This window comes from Aedes aegypti, chromosome 2, assembly GCF_002204515.2.
Source record: "Aedes aegypti strain LVP_AGWG chromosome 2, AaegL5.0 Primary Assembly, whole genome shotgun sequence".
NCBI classification, from domain to species: Eukaryota; Metazoa; Arthropoda; class Insecta; order Diptera; family Culicidae; genus Aedes; species Aedes aegypti.
The window spans coordinates 356,798,560-356,816,965 of record NC_035108.1 but is presented as its reverse complement, the minus strand read 5'-3'; the positions used below and the strand labels follow the sequence as shown (position 1 = coordinate 356,816,965).

Sequence of the window (18,406 nt, the reverse complement as noted above, 5' to 3'; positions counted from 1 at the left end):
CTACGATGCCGAATCCACGGTCCTTCAGCACGTCGGCGAGTATGCGTGTGCTCCCGATGAAGTTGAGAGATTTACAGTTCCACGTACCGAGCTTCCAATCGCTAGTCCCTTTACATCGCTGTGGTCTTCGCCGATTGTCCCGGTTCGTATTCTCTCGTTGATTATTTGTTGCTTGATTTTTTTACGGCTGGCTTGCAGGGCCTGACACCAACCCCCTAGATTTCCGGAGGACCATTCCCCCTAAATGTTCGGAGGACCATAGTGCGCAGTTTAGCTTAGAGTCCTTCTCTGGCACTCGGACGATGATCAGCCGCCCCTGACATGGGGAACAGACGCTGTTGTGAGCCGCTCCTAACATGGAATACAGACGCTCAAGGTTTGCAGAAGCAAAAGCAAAAGCAAACCCCCCCTTCCCTGTCAGCATACGACCAAAGTTCCCACCGGGGTTGGCTACCCGATCTTCCCTAAGGTTACTCGTTCCCCGGCCAGTACCGCGAGGAGGTAGGGATAGGAGTTGCTGGGCAAGAGGCTAAGGACCGCACAAAGGGGTCTATTTTATTCCTTCAGGTACGCGAGGTACCAATGGTACGCCATGCCCAGCCATTTACCAACTCATGTACTTTTCATAAAAACGCTTTTTATAAAGAAAAAGTCGGTCAAAGTTGTGGGATAGAAAGGGTTAATATACCCTGTTTCACCTAAGGAAAATAAATAGTTTAATCAAGTTTTTACTTGAATAAGGTTCTATGTATAAAATTGCAAGATTTAAAGAAAAAAAAATCACTCACAAAAGTGTTTAAATTATAACAAACAGCATTATAAGTTTATGATAATTTGCATAAAATTTTATTTCTGAACAGATATCAATTGATTCTCATATTTCGACATTGAATTCAAGATAAGTAAATCGCTCTTTAAAGTATAGGTATTTCGAACAAAATCGAATAAATTACCTAAAGGATATACCTTTAGGCGTTTCACGTTATATGGAAATTTTTGAATGGCCCCAATTTGTAAGAATATTTTTCGGTAAGAGATTTAAGATTGTATTCAAGTTTTACTATAATTGAGCTAACAAGAAGAAAAGACGAACTCTTTTAAACGTTTCAAAAATTAAAAAAAAATATCATTTTTCAATATCCGAATATAAAGACGCAAATATGTTTACTCTCTGTTCGGATGCGCCACTGCGACCAGTATTTAGATATATTGTGAACCTAGCGGATGGTTAAAGACTCGGAGTTGGTCAGTCTCAAGACTACACTTGAAGCCAGGATAACAATCATGAGTATTAACTCAACAAGAACTGTTAAGCTTTGGTAACTCAAGGAGTCACGTGAATAAGTGTGAGGTACTGAACTCATTATTGAAATCATTCGACATTACAAAGTAAGCTTTTTCCTCATAAAACCGGTTATTCTTGAATAACGTGCTCATTCCAAGGAAAATTGCCTAAATTTAGGCGTATTATGCAGATGTACGAAGTTGAATTTTGCAATAAAATAATGAAAGTGATGAGTAGCAAGAATTTTGACACCAATTTCCTATTCAGGAGACTCAAATTCAGTAGACAGGGAAATCTGTGGTTCTTAAACCAGCTTTGTTACATGGTGATCAATTTTGCCAAGCGTGGCATTTAAAAAAATAATTTTACGGGATTGTTATTTAAAAAAAATCGATTACATAAACTAATAAAGATTAATAAAGATTTTTTCGAAAAAAGTTATGAAATAGTGATCAATTTACCCTGGTTTATGGTACCAACTTTTTTGAATCACATCAAAAGATTTGAAATATTCAAGGCGATCTCAAACATGTTCAAGTAATTAGAAACAATAAGCGTGATTTACACAAAATAAACTCAATGCTAAATAATAAAACGAAACATTCGAAAACCATTTCTTAAGATATCGAACAATAATGTGATAATGGCTAGGTAAAATAGATTAATTTTCAGAAACTGTTGCCAATAACAAGGACTTTGTGCCGCGAATCCTTGAAATTACCAGAATGTTTTGTAACATTAGGGGAGTACCACAAAATATTTGTATCAAACAATTAAAACTTATACTTAAATGTATGTAGAGATTTAAAGATGTCTATGCCATATATTTAGCTTCACACATACCATTTTTCCCAACAAACTTACTCTCAAATGGAGTAGTTATCATCATCATTTCATTTCATGAAGCCATAAATTCCTACTTAATTAATGTATCATAACTTTCAGTCGGATTTTCAAAATGAATGTAAACTAATATGGGCAATCAATATACTTACTTGATACTTGATGGGCTACAATTCGCTACGATGAATCTGCGCCGAATGGATGAGTCTTCTCCACTGGGCTCGGTCCTGGGCCAATCGCTTCCAGTCGCCCTGAACGTTAAGTGCCCTTAAGTCCTCCTCAACCGCAAAAAGCCATCGTGTGCGCGGCCTACCACGAAGTCGGCGGCCTCGTCCGGGTTCTCTGTTGAATATTATCTTTGCTTGTCGTTCTTCCGGCATACGGGCAACGTGACCAGCCCAACGCAGCCTGCCGTGTTTTATGCGCTTGACAATATCCACCTCTTTATACACTTGGTACAACTCGTGATTCATGCGACGCCGCCAGATGCCGTTTTCTAGTTTACCGCCGAGTATTGTTCGCAGCACTTTACGTTCAAACACCCCGAAAGCTCTCCGGTCGACTTCCTTCAATGTCCATGATTCATGGCCATAAAGGACAACCGGAAGGATCAGTGTCTTGTATAACGCGAGTTTTGTTTTCGTCTGCAGGCTACGGGACTTCAGCTGGTTACGGAGCCCGTAGAAAGCCCGACTCGCAGCTGCAATACGTCTTTTCACCTCGCGGGTAACATCATTATCGCATGTCGCTAGTGTTCCAAGATACACAAATTCTTCCACCACTTCAAACTTATCACCACCTAGCACCATTTCGCTACCACTAACACGTCCGGACCCACGTTGACCACCAGCTATCATGTACTTCGTTTTTGTGGTGTTGATCGTGAGCCCGATTCTCGCTGTCTCCCTCTTGAAAGGCACGAACACCTCTTCCACTGCCCGACGGTCAATCCCGATGATGTCGATATCGTCCGCGAAGCCAAGGAGCATATGAGAACGTGTGATAATGGTACCGCTTCTCTGCACACCGGCTCTCCTGATAGCACCTTCGAGCGCTATGTTAAACAGCAAGTTAGAAAGAGCGTCACCCTGTTTCAATCCATCTAAGGTTACGAACGATGATGAAATCTCGTCCACCACCCGCACACTTGATTTTGATCCATCAAGCGTTGCACGAATCAGTCTAATCAGCTTCGCCGGAAAGCCATGTTCGGACATAATTTGCCACAACTCGTTTCTCTTCACTGAATCGTACGCTGCTTTGAAATCTACAAACAGATGATGAGTCTGCAAGTTGTACTCCCGGAATTTATCTAGGATTTGACGCAGGGTAAACATTTGATCCGTCGTTGATCGGCCCTCTCGAAAACCAGCTTGGTATTCGCCGACAAAGGACTCCTCATACGGTCTCAATCTGTTGAACAGAACTCCAGACATGATTTTGTACGCCGAATTAAGGAGTGTTATCCCTCGGTAATTGGCGCACTCCAGTCGATGCCCTTTCTTGTACAAAGGGGAAATGAGACTTCCAACCAACAAGTAGGCATTTGTTCTTCCTCCCATATCCTCGATATGATACGGTGAAGGAGTTCGTGCAGCTGCTCGCTTCCGTGTTTGAGAAGTTCGGCCGGGAGCTCGTCCTTCCCAGCAGCCTTGTTGTTCTTCAGCCCATTGATAGCTTTTTTTACCTCATCTAGCGTTGGAGGTTCCACAGCCTGTCCATCGTCATCGATTTGAATTCTGCTACCAGATCCACTTCCATTATTTCCATTCAACAATGACTCAAAGTACTCTTTCCACCTGGCGGCCACCATTGTCTTATCCGTCAGCAAGTTTCCTTCGCGGTCGTTGCACATGGCGGGAGACGGCGCTGTTTTTCTCCGCACACCATTTACGGACTCGTAGAACCGTCGCATGTTGTTCTCTTCCATAGCTTCTTGCGCCTGAGCAATTACTGCCTCTTCATGCTCCTTTTTCTTTCTGCGATGGATCTGTTTTTCGGCTGCCCTTGCTTCCTTGTACCGCTCTCTGCTCTGACGGGTACCAGACACCAGCATCCGGCTTCTAGCCATGTTCTTCTCGTTCGTCATTCTCTGGCACTCCTCGTCGAACCAACCGTTCCTTGGTCTTCGTTGAGCAGTACCTACCACTTCTCGCGCTACTGTGCTCACTGCTCCGTGGACTGACTCCCACAGATCGCTGAGGTTGACGCTTTCGTCGATTTCGCTAATCCGCTCGTCGAGCTTTTGATGGTAGTCCGCTGCTACACCATCTGCTGACAGGCGTTGGATATTGAAACGCAACGATTGTCGATTTCGATTTCTAGAACTCGAGACGATTGATAATCGCGCTCGAATTTTGCTTACAACGAGATAGTGGTCTGAGTCGATATTAGGACCCCTGAAAGTTCTAACATCGATGACGTCGGAAAAATGTCGGCCGTCTACCAGAACATGGTCGATTTGGTTGCAAAGTTCGCCATTTGGGTGTTGCCAGGTGTGCTTGCGGATATCCTTGCGTGCAAAGTAAGTGCTACTGATGGCCATCCCCCTGGTGGCAGCAAAGTTCACTAAACGTAGGCCGTTGTCGTTGGTAACAGAGTGAAGGCTCTCTTTACCAATGATAGGGCGGAAGAAGTCCTCTTTTCCGACCTGCGCATTAGCGTCGCCGATGACAATTTTCACGTCGTGTTTTGGGCATTCTCCATAGGTCTTGTCTAGACATTCGTAAAACGCGTCCTTCACGTCATCGGGTTTGTCGTTAGTCGGTGCATATACGTTGATCAGGCTGTAGTTGAAGAACTTGCCCCGAATCCTCAATACGCAGATCCGCTCGTTGATCGGCCTCCACCTAATAACGCGCTTCATCTGCTTCCCGATCACTATGAAACCGACTCCGTGTTCAGCTTTATCGCCACCGCTGTAATAGATGTTGTATTTGAAAGCGGTGTTAGCGACGGGATCTACCGCTCTGAATTCACGTTCTCCAGATCTTAGCCAACGCACTTCCTGAATAGCAGCCACGCACACGCCAACTTTTCGCAATTCACGAGCCAAAAGGCTCACTCGTCCAGGTTCATTTAAGGTCCTGACGTTCCAGGTACCGAGTTTCCAATCATAGTCCTTATTTCGTTGCCAGGTCGGTTGCCGAAAATAACGTTCGTTTCTTCTTCTTTCTCCATTTTTCGTGGTGGATAATGAATTCGGTATGCTACCTTACCGGGGTCGCGCTACCTACATCACGTTGATGGGACTGCCATCTTAGGTGTAGCTGACGTGATACAGCGTTTCGTACTCAGCCGCTGGATACCAGAACAGACGCTGTTTGAGCCGCACCTCCTGGTGTACAGACGCTCAGAACGCACCTCGTCACTCTAGCTGATGTCAGAAGGACAACAGTGCCCAGGCTGCACTACCAGCTAAGTACGCAACCCTTAGCTGGCGGTCTTTGTCATCATTTGACCCGTGGAAGCGCGAGGTAGGAACTTGTGAGGACCAGAGCTGTGTTGGACGCTCCTTCCTGATTGTCGACTCACCATTTTGCAGCCCGGGCAATCAATATAACCCTACGAAAAAACATGGTGTCATCCACCACACAAATAGCTAGGAGTCATTTACCAGTAACATATCCTATGGCTCATAGGCACCATGATACCATGTCGATAGCTTGCTGGTCATTAGACAAGAATTCAATGCCGAATTAAATCACATTTGTATGTGGGCCGTACCTATTAGAGCTTGTTTCTCTGAATGATTGAGTGCATTACCTACATGTCAATCAGCATCCTTGCATTGGCCGGCCGTCGCAGAATTGTTTCAAGTTGAAATGTTTGCACGTTTTATGTTCACGTTACACTCGTTTCTTCAGTGCTTCGTTCGTTTTGTTTTAGTTACAAACAAAACAGGAAAAATAATTAAATATTAATGTACACATTTATCTTATTATTCTCCAACTTTTTGACGTAGAAGTACGTCTCTCTTCTCTATACAGGAGTGAAATTGGAATTTCAAAACCAAGAGCGTTACGTTGGCATGAAATATTTTAAACGTTTATAACTTTTCGCTGGCTTAACGAAATTTCTTGATTAGCATCTCAATCGAAAGCCAAGACATCAAAGCTTCATGTCGTTTACTTACTGAATCCCACATACCTGTCCAAATAGTTAAATAACTGTTTTAAAAGAGAACGTTGATTTCAAGCAAATCTATAAATAGGGGTAGCTAGAGAAAATTTGACGTCATTTGCTTTTCACTCTCCGATTGGCTCGCATCTCAGCAGGCGACAGATCGGCTTGTTCTGACCGGGCGTGCTTCTCAGGCACAGACATCGATAGCGAAGGACGCCCCGTTTGTCTTGCTTCGCTCAAATCAAACTGTCGAGCGAGCGAGAGAAGATGCCGTCCGAAGCTAAAGCCATCACCGCTGCCGCCGCCTAGAAGAAGAAGAGGAAGCAGTCCACAGGAGAAATTGCGGTCGAACTGTGAACACGGTCGGGCGAGTCATTCTCGCTTTGTGGTTCACCGCTTGTTTGCGTTCACCCAGCCATCGTCATCGCCGCCGCAAATTTCATCGGCCGAGGAGCTGTTGACCCGCGCTTCAAAATTTCGACTCGTGATGAAATCATCATTGGTGGTCAAGAAGCAATCCCGTTAGGAGCAAATACCAGAAGCCCCCTGAGTTTTGCTGGTCCGAGCAGTGTTATTTATCCGTAACAACATTGAAGCTAACAAAGCCATCGGTTCTTTTCAGAGCCATCAAATTTGTGGAAAAGAGTTAAAAGAGAAATATTTCCGACTTTATTTATAACTTCTAGTATTCCTAAATCAATTTCACGGCCTCATACAAAATTTCATTTGTCGTGAATAATTTATGACTCAACCATATGAGATTATACTCGCAGACGCTGCTGCAGTGCCGTCGGGGTGAGTGCTCAACATTTCACAACGATTGCAAAATAGAGTGGCTTTTCCAACAGCGCCTTTTATGTTCCATATTTTATGGGAACACTTTGATTAGGAAAATTATCCCATGTGACAAAATTGCGACATATTTAGAATGCTTTTGAAAAGACATTCTCGTTGAACAATTGTAATAATTTTGGCACCCATGGATCAGAAATTTACCGTCATAATAAAGAAAACTATTAATTATCAATAGCTTGTATTGAATATTTAGGGAATGCCAATCATTCCAACAATTCATGTTCGACCAATTTCTCCCGTATTAGTATTCTCCGCAATTTTCAAGTAATTCCAAGCAAAACACATTATTGGCACATACCCATTTCCCAGATTGGTCGATCAGAAAGCGAAGAGCACAAAAAGGAGGAGCATCATCTGCTATTCCAAGGTTATAAAACATGCTGCCTTCGTTGGATTCAGTTTCATTCCATTTCCGCTTTCGAGCTGGTAAGAGCTCCTCCGAACTTGCTGCTAGAAGCCTGCTGAGCTGTTAATCCAGAATCTGGTTTGTGAAATCGCTCAAGATTTCAAGATTGAGCTACGTTTCCAGATTTCAACTAAATCCCTGTGATCCGCCACCCTGTTGCTGTTGTGCAACTGAGAGCTTTCTTTGCCAAAGTTTCCATTTTTGCATTCGTATATCGTGTGGCAGGTACGATTATACTCTATGCCCAGGGAAGTCAAGAAAATTTCCATTACGAAAAGATCCTGGACTGACCGGGGATCGAACCCAGACACCTTCAGCATGGCTTTGCTTTGTAGCCGCGGACTCTAACCACTCGGCTAAGGAAGGCCCCAACTTATTCACATGCATTTGCAATTTTTTCGATTTTCCATACAATATGACCAACTTTGGTAGGTTAGATCTCAGTTATTTATGGAAATATTTTCGAATGAAACTTTCACAGAACATCAGATGTAACTTGAATTTTAACATATATTTTTGAATATTTTTTCCAATCACAAGTTTATAAGTAATAACGGTTTGACTAAACTGTAATTTTCGACGAAAAATTCAAACTTTTTATCTTAAAATCTGATAGCCTTACACAAAAACTGTCTTCAGCAAACTTATTCATCTCGTCAAAATCTACAACTTTTCTGAAGATACCATGAAGCTATTCCTTCAATATGTTTAGATATGTCAATCATAAAAAATCGTCAAAAAAAAAAATACTTTAGTCAAACTTTTCAACGTGTGATTGGAAAAATCACTCAAAAACATATGTTAAAATTTAAGTTATGTCTGATATTCTGTTAAAATTTCATTCAAATCAGTCCATAAATAACTGAGATATAGTTTATCAAAGTTGGTCATTTTGCATGAAAAATCAAAAGAGTTGCATTTTTTTTCTCAGCGAAGAATTACACCATCAACGAAAATAGCGTGAAAGCAATAACCAATCGCGTGCGAGTAGCGAACGGAGAGACGAAACAACCAAGCGAGAGCCCCACCACTGGCCATCAGTGAACGGAGCTCGAGCAAATAAAACCACTGGTTGTTCTGCTCCCAGCTCATTCACAAATCGAACGGCATAACGAACGGATCAAGCAGCGGAGCAGCAAAGAAGAGCGCGTGAAAGCCACAGCAGTGTGCGAGTAGCGAACGGAACCAGAGAGCAAAAGCAACAACTGAAAATCATTCAGTGCACGGATTAGTAGTCAGCGCCAACCGGCGACCTGTTGGCAAAAAAAAAACGCCAGCAAAATATACACCATCTGCCTCTCCTTACCATTCATATTCTTGTACTTGATGAATTCAATGAAATGGTTTGGTTTGGCGATGGAGCAAAGAGTTATAAGGGAGGATTTTACTTAACAAAGAGTTGTTGATAAATATTCCAATCAATAAGAGTTGTATTGAAAAAGTTCACTTTTATCAGAAATTTCCTCGGAATATTTCTGCTTTACCAAAGAGTTGTTAATGAAATTCCTGCAGCAAAGGGTCGAGTTTCTCCCCACGAATATTTCCAGCCAGGACCAGTCATGGAGGACAATCCATCCCGAGCATCACGGCCCCCGCTTCCAAAATTCTCGAGTACGGAAATTGGAAAATTAATACATAATGCTCATCTTATACATCCCTTGCCAAGACATCAATTTCATATAGCCTATTTCTCAGATTAACGCAATAGACTAACATGTAGAAAAATTTCAGATCAATAGTTACTTATTACAATTGGTCAGGAAACAGTTGATTGAACAGTATTTAAAATCTGTCGCAATTTTAATACATTTTCCAATTTCCATACTCGAGAATTCAGGAAGTGTTCCCCCATTATATGATAAATCAACGATGCTGTTAGAAATACCATACAATGCTGAGTAGCATGATGTTATTACGGTCCGACGGCGCTGCAGTGGTAAATTCTCAAATTCATGTAATTATGTGGGGTAAATTATGTGAACCAAATTGTAGTATACCGCGATATTTGGATCATTATAGATAAATCAGTAAATATCATCCAATAAACCCATTTGTGAACGTATGTTGGCCCTGAAAAGGGCCGATTGAGCTTGGATGCTGTGACCACGAGTTTACCACGAGGCGAAATCTAGAAGCGCGGATCGGTCAACCTAGAAATCTTGAGCGATTCCACAGACCAGATGCTGGATTGGCAGCTTGAAGATTAACAGCTCAGCAGATTTCTAGCAGCGAGGTACTTCTCGCTGAGCAAGTTCGGAGGAGCTCTTACCAGCTCGAAAGCGGAATTAGAATGAAACTGAATCCGACGAAGGAAGCATGTTTTATAACCTCAGAATAGCAGATGATGCTCCTCCCTTTTGTGCTCTTCGCTTTCTGATCGACCAATCTGGGTAATGGGTATGTGCCAATAATGTGTTGCGGAGAATGCTAATGCGTGAGAAATTGGTCGAACATGAATTGCTGGAAGGGTTCACATTAAGGTTAAGATAAATCGAAGCCAAACCTTAAATTTTCAAGAGCACGGATCTGGAGAACCAAACATCTGTTTGAGCTGAAAACTAAATCGATTGGTCAGTCGCTGGTGGTGACCAATTGATTATGTTTTCAGCTCAAACAGGTGTTCGGTTCTCCAGATTTGTGCTCTTGAAAATTCGAACTTTGGCTTCGATTCATTTTCACCTTAACTAAATATTCAATACGAGATATTGATAATCAATAGTTTTCTTTATTATGACGGTAAATTTCTGATCCATGGTTGCCAAAATTATTACAATTGTTCAATGAGAATGTCTTTTCAAAAGCATTCTTAATATGTCGCAATTTTGTTACATGTGATAATTTTGCTAATCAAAGTGTTCCCATAAAATATGGAACACCAAAGACGCTGTTGGAAATGCCACTCTATTCTACAATTGTTGTGGAATGTTGAGCACTCACCCCGATGGCACTGCAGCAGCGTCCGCGATTACAGTCTCAAAATGTTGAGTCATAAATTATTCATGACAAATGAAATTTTGTATGAAGCTGTGAAATTGATTAAGGAATATAAGAAGTCATATATAAAGTCGGAAATATTTCTCTTTTAACTCTTTTCTACTAATTTGATGACCCTGAAAAGGGCCGATGGCTTTGTTAGCTTCGATGCTCTTACAGATAAATAACACTGCGGGATGTTATCAGTTGATTGCCATGGTCAAACGGGGAATCCTCAACTCAAATGTATAAATTTGAGCAAGTTATTTGCTTATACGACGAACCGAAAGTTTCGTGACGTGGATGGCGCACAACAGTAACAGGTAGTGGATCACCGGGCTTAAGTCAAAATCTGATGATGCCGCCATGACGATGACGATTGCTGGGTGAACGCAAACAAGCGGTGAACCACAAAGCGAGAATGACTTGCCCGACCGTGTTCACAGTTCGACCGCAAATTTTCCTGTGGACTGCTTCCTCTTCTTCTTCTTCTTCTTAGAGGCGGCAGCGGTGATGACTTTGGCTTCGGACGGCATCTTCTCTCGCTTGCTCGACAGTTTGATTTGAGCGAAGCACAAACGGGGAGGTGCCTCGCTATCGATGTCTGTGCCTGAGAAGCACGCCCGGTCAGAGCAAGACGATCTGTTGCCTGCTGAGATGCGATCCAAGCGGAGAATTGAAAGCAAATGACGTCATATTTTCTCTAGCACCCCTATTTATAAATTTGCTTGAAATCAACGTTCTCTTTTAAAACAGTTATTAAACTATTTGGACAGTTATGTGGGATTCAGTAAGTAAACGACATGACCCTTTGATGTCTTGTCTTTCAATTGAGGTGCCAATCAAGGAATTTTGTTAAACCAGCAAACAGTTATAAGAGTTCAAAATATGTCATGCCAACGTAAGGCTCTTGGTTTTGAAATTCCAATTTCACTCCTGTATAGAGAATTTTTATTATACTTTCAAACTGTGCGGCATAATCAAATGCAAACGCATTCAGTTCCCGATGGTTAGTGCCTGTGCTTTAACTGTTCATAAGTCGCAAGGTGGAACTTTCCCCGAGGTCGTGTACGACTATGACAAAAGCCAGGATCAGCAATTGGTATATGTTGGTTTGTCGCGGGTTACTTCACTGCAAGGACTATTTTTGACAAACTCTACCAATTCTTCCCATTTCCATCACGCCAAAGGCAGCAATTCCAAAGGTTGACTTGAGGAATGAGCTGCAGCGCTTAGGCAATCATCGATTAGTGACGCTTTGAGACGTGAAATACTGGATTATAGCGGCCAATCCTACATATTGATGAGTATCAATGTACAGAGCCTAAATGCTCATGCAATGGATATTGCTACAGACCAAAGCACTGGACCGATTCTATCGATGATCACGATCGAAGCACCCGAGGTATCAAACATCTAATCTACTGGAGGAGTTTGGCGAACTACAGTTGGAGCCAGAAACCGATCACCCAACCAAGCAACACAAGGAAGCAACGACCAAACAAACAAATTCAATCATCTGGCATTATTCCTGGAACACTATACACTGGTTCTCGAAACCACAGAACGACAAATGGTTCTTTTCAGGACTACCAAAATGAGTCCAAAAACAGTTAACTTCTGAAAACTTCATCCGATCAATAACAACACAAAACTAGTACACTTACAAATTCATACACATGACAAATCAAATTATTAATCATCGTAGTTCTACGTCAACCCCGCGGTAATGTAATAGACATTACCCACCCCAAATTTTTTATGGTACTAAACTTCCATCATTTCTCAATGATTACTGGGTGAGTTTGACACATAAACCTATAATTACCTCCATACAGATTTACTTGTCATTGATAATTAAGTATTAGGTATATTAATTACTTCCATATCTTATTGATTACACAGATTTTTCCGTTTCTAAATGGAAGAATTCTAAGACTATGTAATAATGAGGAGACAAGCACTATGACTTGGTGTATTTCTGAGCAAGGGAGTTAATCATTTGATTTTCACCATTGTATAATTAGCAAGACCTCGTTCACAAAGTTACACCGAAGTTAATAGATGACCACAGTCACTCATAGATATCATTGTTCAGTTTTCCGTAGGGAAATCAAGATAACATAATACAATTTTGCAAGTAACGACACGTGTCATTCTCTGTAATTAAGAATCAAGGCGTGAGGCAGTTAATATCGGAATTCAACCATGCACCATTATCTGTTATACTTACGCCGCACCGTAAAACGGGAAGGCATGATACGTGTTACTTTGATAGCTAACTGTAAAAGTAAATAATCTGTTCTACACCACTTTCGAAGATATTTTAGAGTTATTACCTGCATCAAATAAATAGGCGCATATTCTTTACAAGAAATGTAATAACTACCAAGCTTTCTAAGAGTTGGCTCTAAAACTGATGGAAACGCATATCTGCCTTGAAAATTATTTCAAAACATTTGGGTAATATCATTAGGTTAATCATACATTTTTGGACAATAATTGATAGCGTAGAGAAGATAAACACTAAGTGTCTAAATTGTTTCATGATTTTCTCCAGAAGTTTTACTATTTGCTTAAAATTGGCTTAAGGTATTTCACCGAAGATGTCTTCAGGAATCCCGGGAATTCACCCAGTGTAGTTTCATGGATTTTTCTCCATCATCACTCCAAGATTTGTGTGCAGAATATAATCCTCTCTAAGGATACATCCAGAAATTACTCCAGCATTTCTTTGAGGAATATTTCTATAGATTTTTTCAAGAAAATGTTCGAGGAAGTTGTTAGTGAATTTAACCAGAATTACATCCAGTAATACTAGGATTCAGATTAAAATTTCCATAAGAGGAAAGAGTCATGAATTCACCTAACAATTTCTTTAAGGTAGGTATTATTCCAGATATGCCTACAGAGATTTTCTCAGGGATGCCTTTTGGAATTCCTACAATTTTTCGAATTCATACAGTGTAGTTTTCACGGTATCCCTAGGAGTTCTTCCAACAATTCCGTTTATTTTTTCAAATTTCAAACAGGAAGTTCTCTAACAGGGCTGGTAGCGACTACTTGTTCTAAAAAAATAGGAACTTTGAAAATCTCATGCCTGAAAATAGATAGCAAATAGGAATCGAAAAAGGGCCAAAAAGAAACAAAAAAGTCAGGAATTAAAACGAGACAGAAAAAGAACACAAAAAAAAACCAAAGGGAATCTAGAGAAGTTTTCACGACGATTTATCAAAGAATTCGACCAGGCATTTCACTGGACATGTTTCTATGAGTTTGTGTTTTGAATTTCTTTTCAAATTACTGTATGTTTTTTTATGATTGTCTCTAGGAATTTCATTGAAAATTAATTCAGGTATTTCCCAAAAATTTTCTTCAGATATTATTTTGAAGTTTTCTTCAAAAGTTTATTTAGTGACTTTCTTACATACTTCACAAGGAATTCCTCCAAAAGTTACTTTCAAGATGCCTACACAAATTCAGCCTGGATATTTTCTAAAGATAGCCTCAGACATTAAACCAAAGATTCCATCAGGAATCCCTTTACTTTTTTCGAAAACGTCGTGGGTACTTTACGATTGTATTCATGTAATTATTCTAGTAATTTTTCAAGAGATACTCCTAGAACTTGTTTTCCTTTAAGGTCATTACCAGCGTTTGAACAATGCTTTGAGTTTTCAGATCATACCGCTGTTAATGGAAATTTGGGTTTTGGGTTTGACACATTTTCTTCTTAAGATTTCAATCAGAAATTTCTCCAAGGATACGTCCAAAAATGACTCCGGAGATTCCTCCTAAGGTTCCTTTGACGAATCATCCAAATTTATTTTAAGAAAGGCTTAAACAATCCAAGGAATTCTATCAGAGATATCTGCACAGAATAGTAAAGGAAAGTTTTTAGAAATCACCAAAGAAATTCTTATTTCTAAAAAAATGCTTGAGGTGAAGATGAATCGAAGTCAAAGTTCAAATTTTCAAGAGCACGGATCTGGAGAATCAAACACCCGTTGTGGGTTGGAGGTTCAATAGTTCTGGGAATAAAAATCCAGGTTCTTCAAATAGCGTTTTTATTTTCCAGCAATATTTAATCATTTGAAGTTTGGCTTGCATCTTCGCCTTTTGGCTTTGGAAGAAAACGGTCTTTTTTCCGAACAAAAACTAACAGACGGAAAAACCTGAGTTCAAAGAATAACAAATGTTGCGAAGAATTTTGAACGATCCTGATGGGTTGCTAGGCTATGTGTTTGTCATTTATCATCAAGAATAATTTCATTCGAAATATTTCTTGACTTGATACACACTTTACGCAACTTTAAGTGAATACCCCTAATATTCGTTGTGGTTTGTATTTTCTACCAAGTTCTATAAACATCAGTTGAAAAAAAATAGAAAATAAGTTAAGTTGCGGTTCTCGTCTCACATTTCAGTAACATATTGAGTTGAAAAGCAAACATTTTTAAAATTGGTTACGAATTTGCGGATATATGAGCATACAAATACTTTGCTAAATTGCTAAATTCAGCATGACTTTGCTTTTGTCTTTATATGCTTACTGCTTAGCTGATAATTTCAAACCTATTTTCTAGAGTGAGAAGAAAGAAGAACTCGCATATTAAGCAACATAATATCGGTTTATTTTATCTTTTAATAATTGTAGCCTACTGCAAACTAGCAACTATAATATACACACTTAGATTAAATTACTGGGGTCGGTAAAATTTTACTGGGTTTTGGAACTACCGAAAAAGTCAGTAAAATGAAAACTGTCGCCAGGCGTAATTGAAAAGCAAATTTCACCATGTTTTATTTTTTATCGATATCTATATAAATAAAAATGGAATGGTGTTTGTATGTCACGAAATGGCTCACGAACGGGTCAACGGATTTGAATGATTCTTTCTCAGTTTTATTCGTCAAGGGTTCCGACGTGTTTGTGTGTATAAAAATCCCAGGATATTCACCAGGAAAGTTGGAAAAACGAGCGCAAACGAAACTGTCATTTTATATGGGACGATCAAAGGCGTTTTTCAACAGCCTACTTGATGGCAAGACGAAGTTTGCCGGGACCACTAGTATGATATAAAAAGAAAGCTCCGTGCTCGTGGCCACTACTGTGCCGGATTCTGTTCGTCTGTGTCTGCTATACCGATACAGATCTATTTTTAACTTATCTATATTTACATCTGCTTTCACTCTCTTCTACTCTTTTACTCTCACACCGAGCAGGTAGGAGAGAGCTCTGCGGTTCAGTCCCATCGATTTCCATAAGCCATAGTCCTTTGCTCTTGCGGTGGTTCATTTTGCCGTGTTCCTAAGTCGTTTGAGGCTAGCTGCCTACGAAGAGGGTCAGTTTGTCTCAGTCACCATCTGATACTGACGGAGGATGGATGTGCTCCCCCAAAGCACGGTCCTCCGTGCGGCGTCTTCTGGTGGCTGGACGGGTTTTTTTTGTGGAGGGGCTGGGAATTGAATCCATGACCTTCCGCTTATGAAGCGAAAGCGTAACCTCAAGGCTACGGAACCCCCCTCCCCCCCAATATGTAGGTGTATTTAATGTAATTATTCTGTTTACAGAATGGCCACAATGGACATCTGCCGGCTCTGCATGGAGGCTAGCAACCTCAACCAGTCTATGGCTGATGAAACCATCCAGGTGATGGTTGAAGACTGTATTCAAATCAAAGTAAGATGCCATTTCTGACAAATCCACTCCACAGTGAATCACAATATAATTTATCTTTCCCACAGCTGGATGTCCCCAACGAGCTCCTTCCGCTGGATATTTGCGACGACTGTTATTACCGAGTGAAGGATTTTTTCGAATTCAAAGAAAACTGCCACACCATTCAGGAAATGCTGCAGAAGGAGATTGAGGAAAACCGACGCGAACAGGAGGAAAATAACAAATCCTGTGATGTGAATTTATTCGGTGATGATATCCAGTACTCCGACTATATCGAGGACAGTTTGATTTTTGGCGAAATATCGACTGATGATCTGATGAGTGATTTGCAAAATAGTTGCACCAGCAGTAGTGACACCGACATAGATAAGATTGCAAATGAAATTTTCAATCAAAGTAATTTTGTTCTTAATAGTGATAGCAATAATAATGAGAATAACAATAATGAGAACGATAATAGTATCATCAATGAAAATAGTGATATCACAAATGGAAATTTGTTAATTGTAGTAAATGGGTACATCGATAGTGAAGGCAACATTAACGAAGAACCTGTGAAAGACAAGACTGAAGTGCACGATTCCGAAACTGCAAGTATCGAAAGCAAGAAACGCATGATCAAACGCTGTTACAGAAACGAGTATACATCGGCATTGCTGACGTGTGAAATGTGTGGGAAAATGATTCACAAGACGTTACTTCCGGGTCACCTGAATATGCATAATGGCGTGAAACCTTACGTTTGCCCTCGGGAAGGATGCAAGTCGGCATTCCACTGCAAGCACAAGCTGAAACGGCACCTGGGATACAAACACACCGATGGAAATTTTCCGTGCAATGAGTGCGACAAGATATTCAACTCGAATCTGGCCCTGTATCATCACCAGTTTGCGACGCATCAACTGAGGGACAAGGCGTGCAAAGAGTGCGACAAGAAGTTCCGAACCGCGTAAGTTGGAATTGACGTTTACTGAGACTTATTTGATGTACAATGTTACAGTTACATATAGCAATCTCTCCATGTAGAACGCACTTCATCGGAAATCTTTGGCAATCAGGAGCAGGGCTGGGAATGGATTGATTGATTCAGGAGTCCTCTTCAGCAAATTTTAGTTAGCCACCATTTAGCATCCTTGAGCATCCAAACATGAACATGAACATGATAAATCACGAACAATCGAACTTGCACAGAGATTCAATGAATGGAGCTTGGTGTTAGCTAACAAGTGCACAAATCGAGAGTTAAAAGTTTACAAGTCAATAACGGCGCCACCCGCGTCCAATACGGTCATCGGAGAAGGGAAGGAATGTTAGTTAGACAACCATTGTTACTAGAGACCGAATACACATCTGCATCTCCCCAATGACAACTGTGGAGATGTATAGGTATATTCGGTTTCTAGTAACAATGGTTGCCTAACTAAGGAAAGGATATTGGGTTAGTGAGATAAGGTGGGATGCATAATATAATCACGGATTATCGATATTACTCGATTACGCATTGCATGCCAAACGAGTGTGTTTCCGGACATAATTGATGGACCAAACACTACTCGGTTGAATAAATTTGAGGAACAGGAAGCAAAGTGGGATCAAAATGCAGTAAATTTTGCTAAGAAATAGAAAATTCATTAAAATTTACCTAACTTGTTAAAAAATTAGCGAATGTTAATTTTAATGTCCTTTTTTAGTAACAAGATCCGCAATTTTTAGTTGTCAAAACGGAATACTTCTTTTTAGACAAAATATTTTACATACCTATTTGAAAACAAAATTACAGTTTCGACAGGACAATATATTTTTTTACCATATAAATGCCCAGTTTTGATATATAGGAGTTGTTAAGATCATTTATGTTTTTCATTCGTATACAGGGTGTTGTCAAAATAACTGGGACAGGCAAAAATTGGGCCAACTTCAGAATGCTATAGCTTTGTCAAACATTAACCGATTTTAGTTCTTCAAGAACTACTGGAGATCTATGACCACCGGATACCGGTGATAATCCGGATTGGAAGATGAAATTCTGAAGATCCGGAGATGGAAGATGAAATTCTGAAGCGATTGGTGCGTCAAGTATTAAGAACGTTCCAGAATAACAAAATTTGACAAAGTTACAGCATTCCGAAGTTGACCCAATTTTTGCCTGTACCAGTTATTTTGAAAACCCTCTGTAGGTTCGTAATGAAAGTTGATTGCAGACTTCAATCAATCAATATGATTTTATGATAAAGCA

At 40.4% G+C, this 18,406-nt stretch overlaps 1 protein-coding gene across 1 annotated transcript in view; it reads left to right on the top strand.

Moving 5' to 3' along the window:
* The window catches only part of LOC5575889 (gastrula zinc finger protein XlCGF53.1), a 40,732-nt gene that overhangs the window by 14,651 nt on the left and 7,675 nt on the right, over positions 1–18,406 (top strand). The window contains exons 2-3 of the mRNA XM_021846388.1: positions 16,062–16,170; positions 16,236–17,119. Coding sequence (XP_021702080.1) covers positions 16,063–16,170; positions 16,236–17,119 — 992 coding nt within the window. The 5' untranslated portion in view covers position 16,062. The remainder of the gene's footprint in view (positions 1–16,061; positions 16,171–16,235; positions 17,120–18,406) is intronic.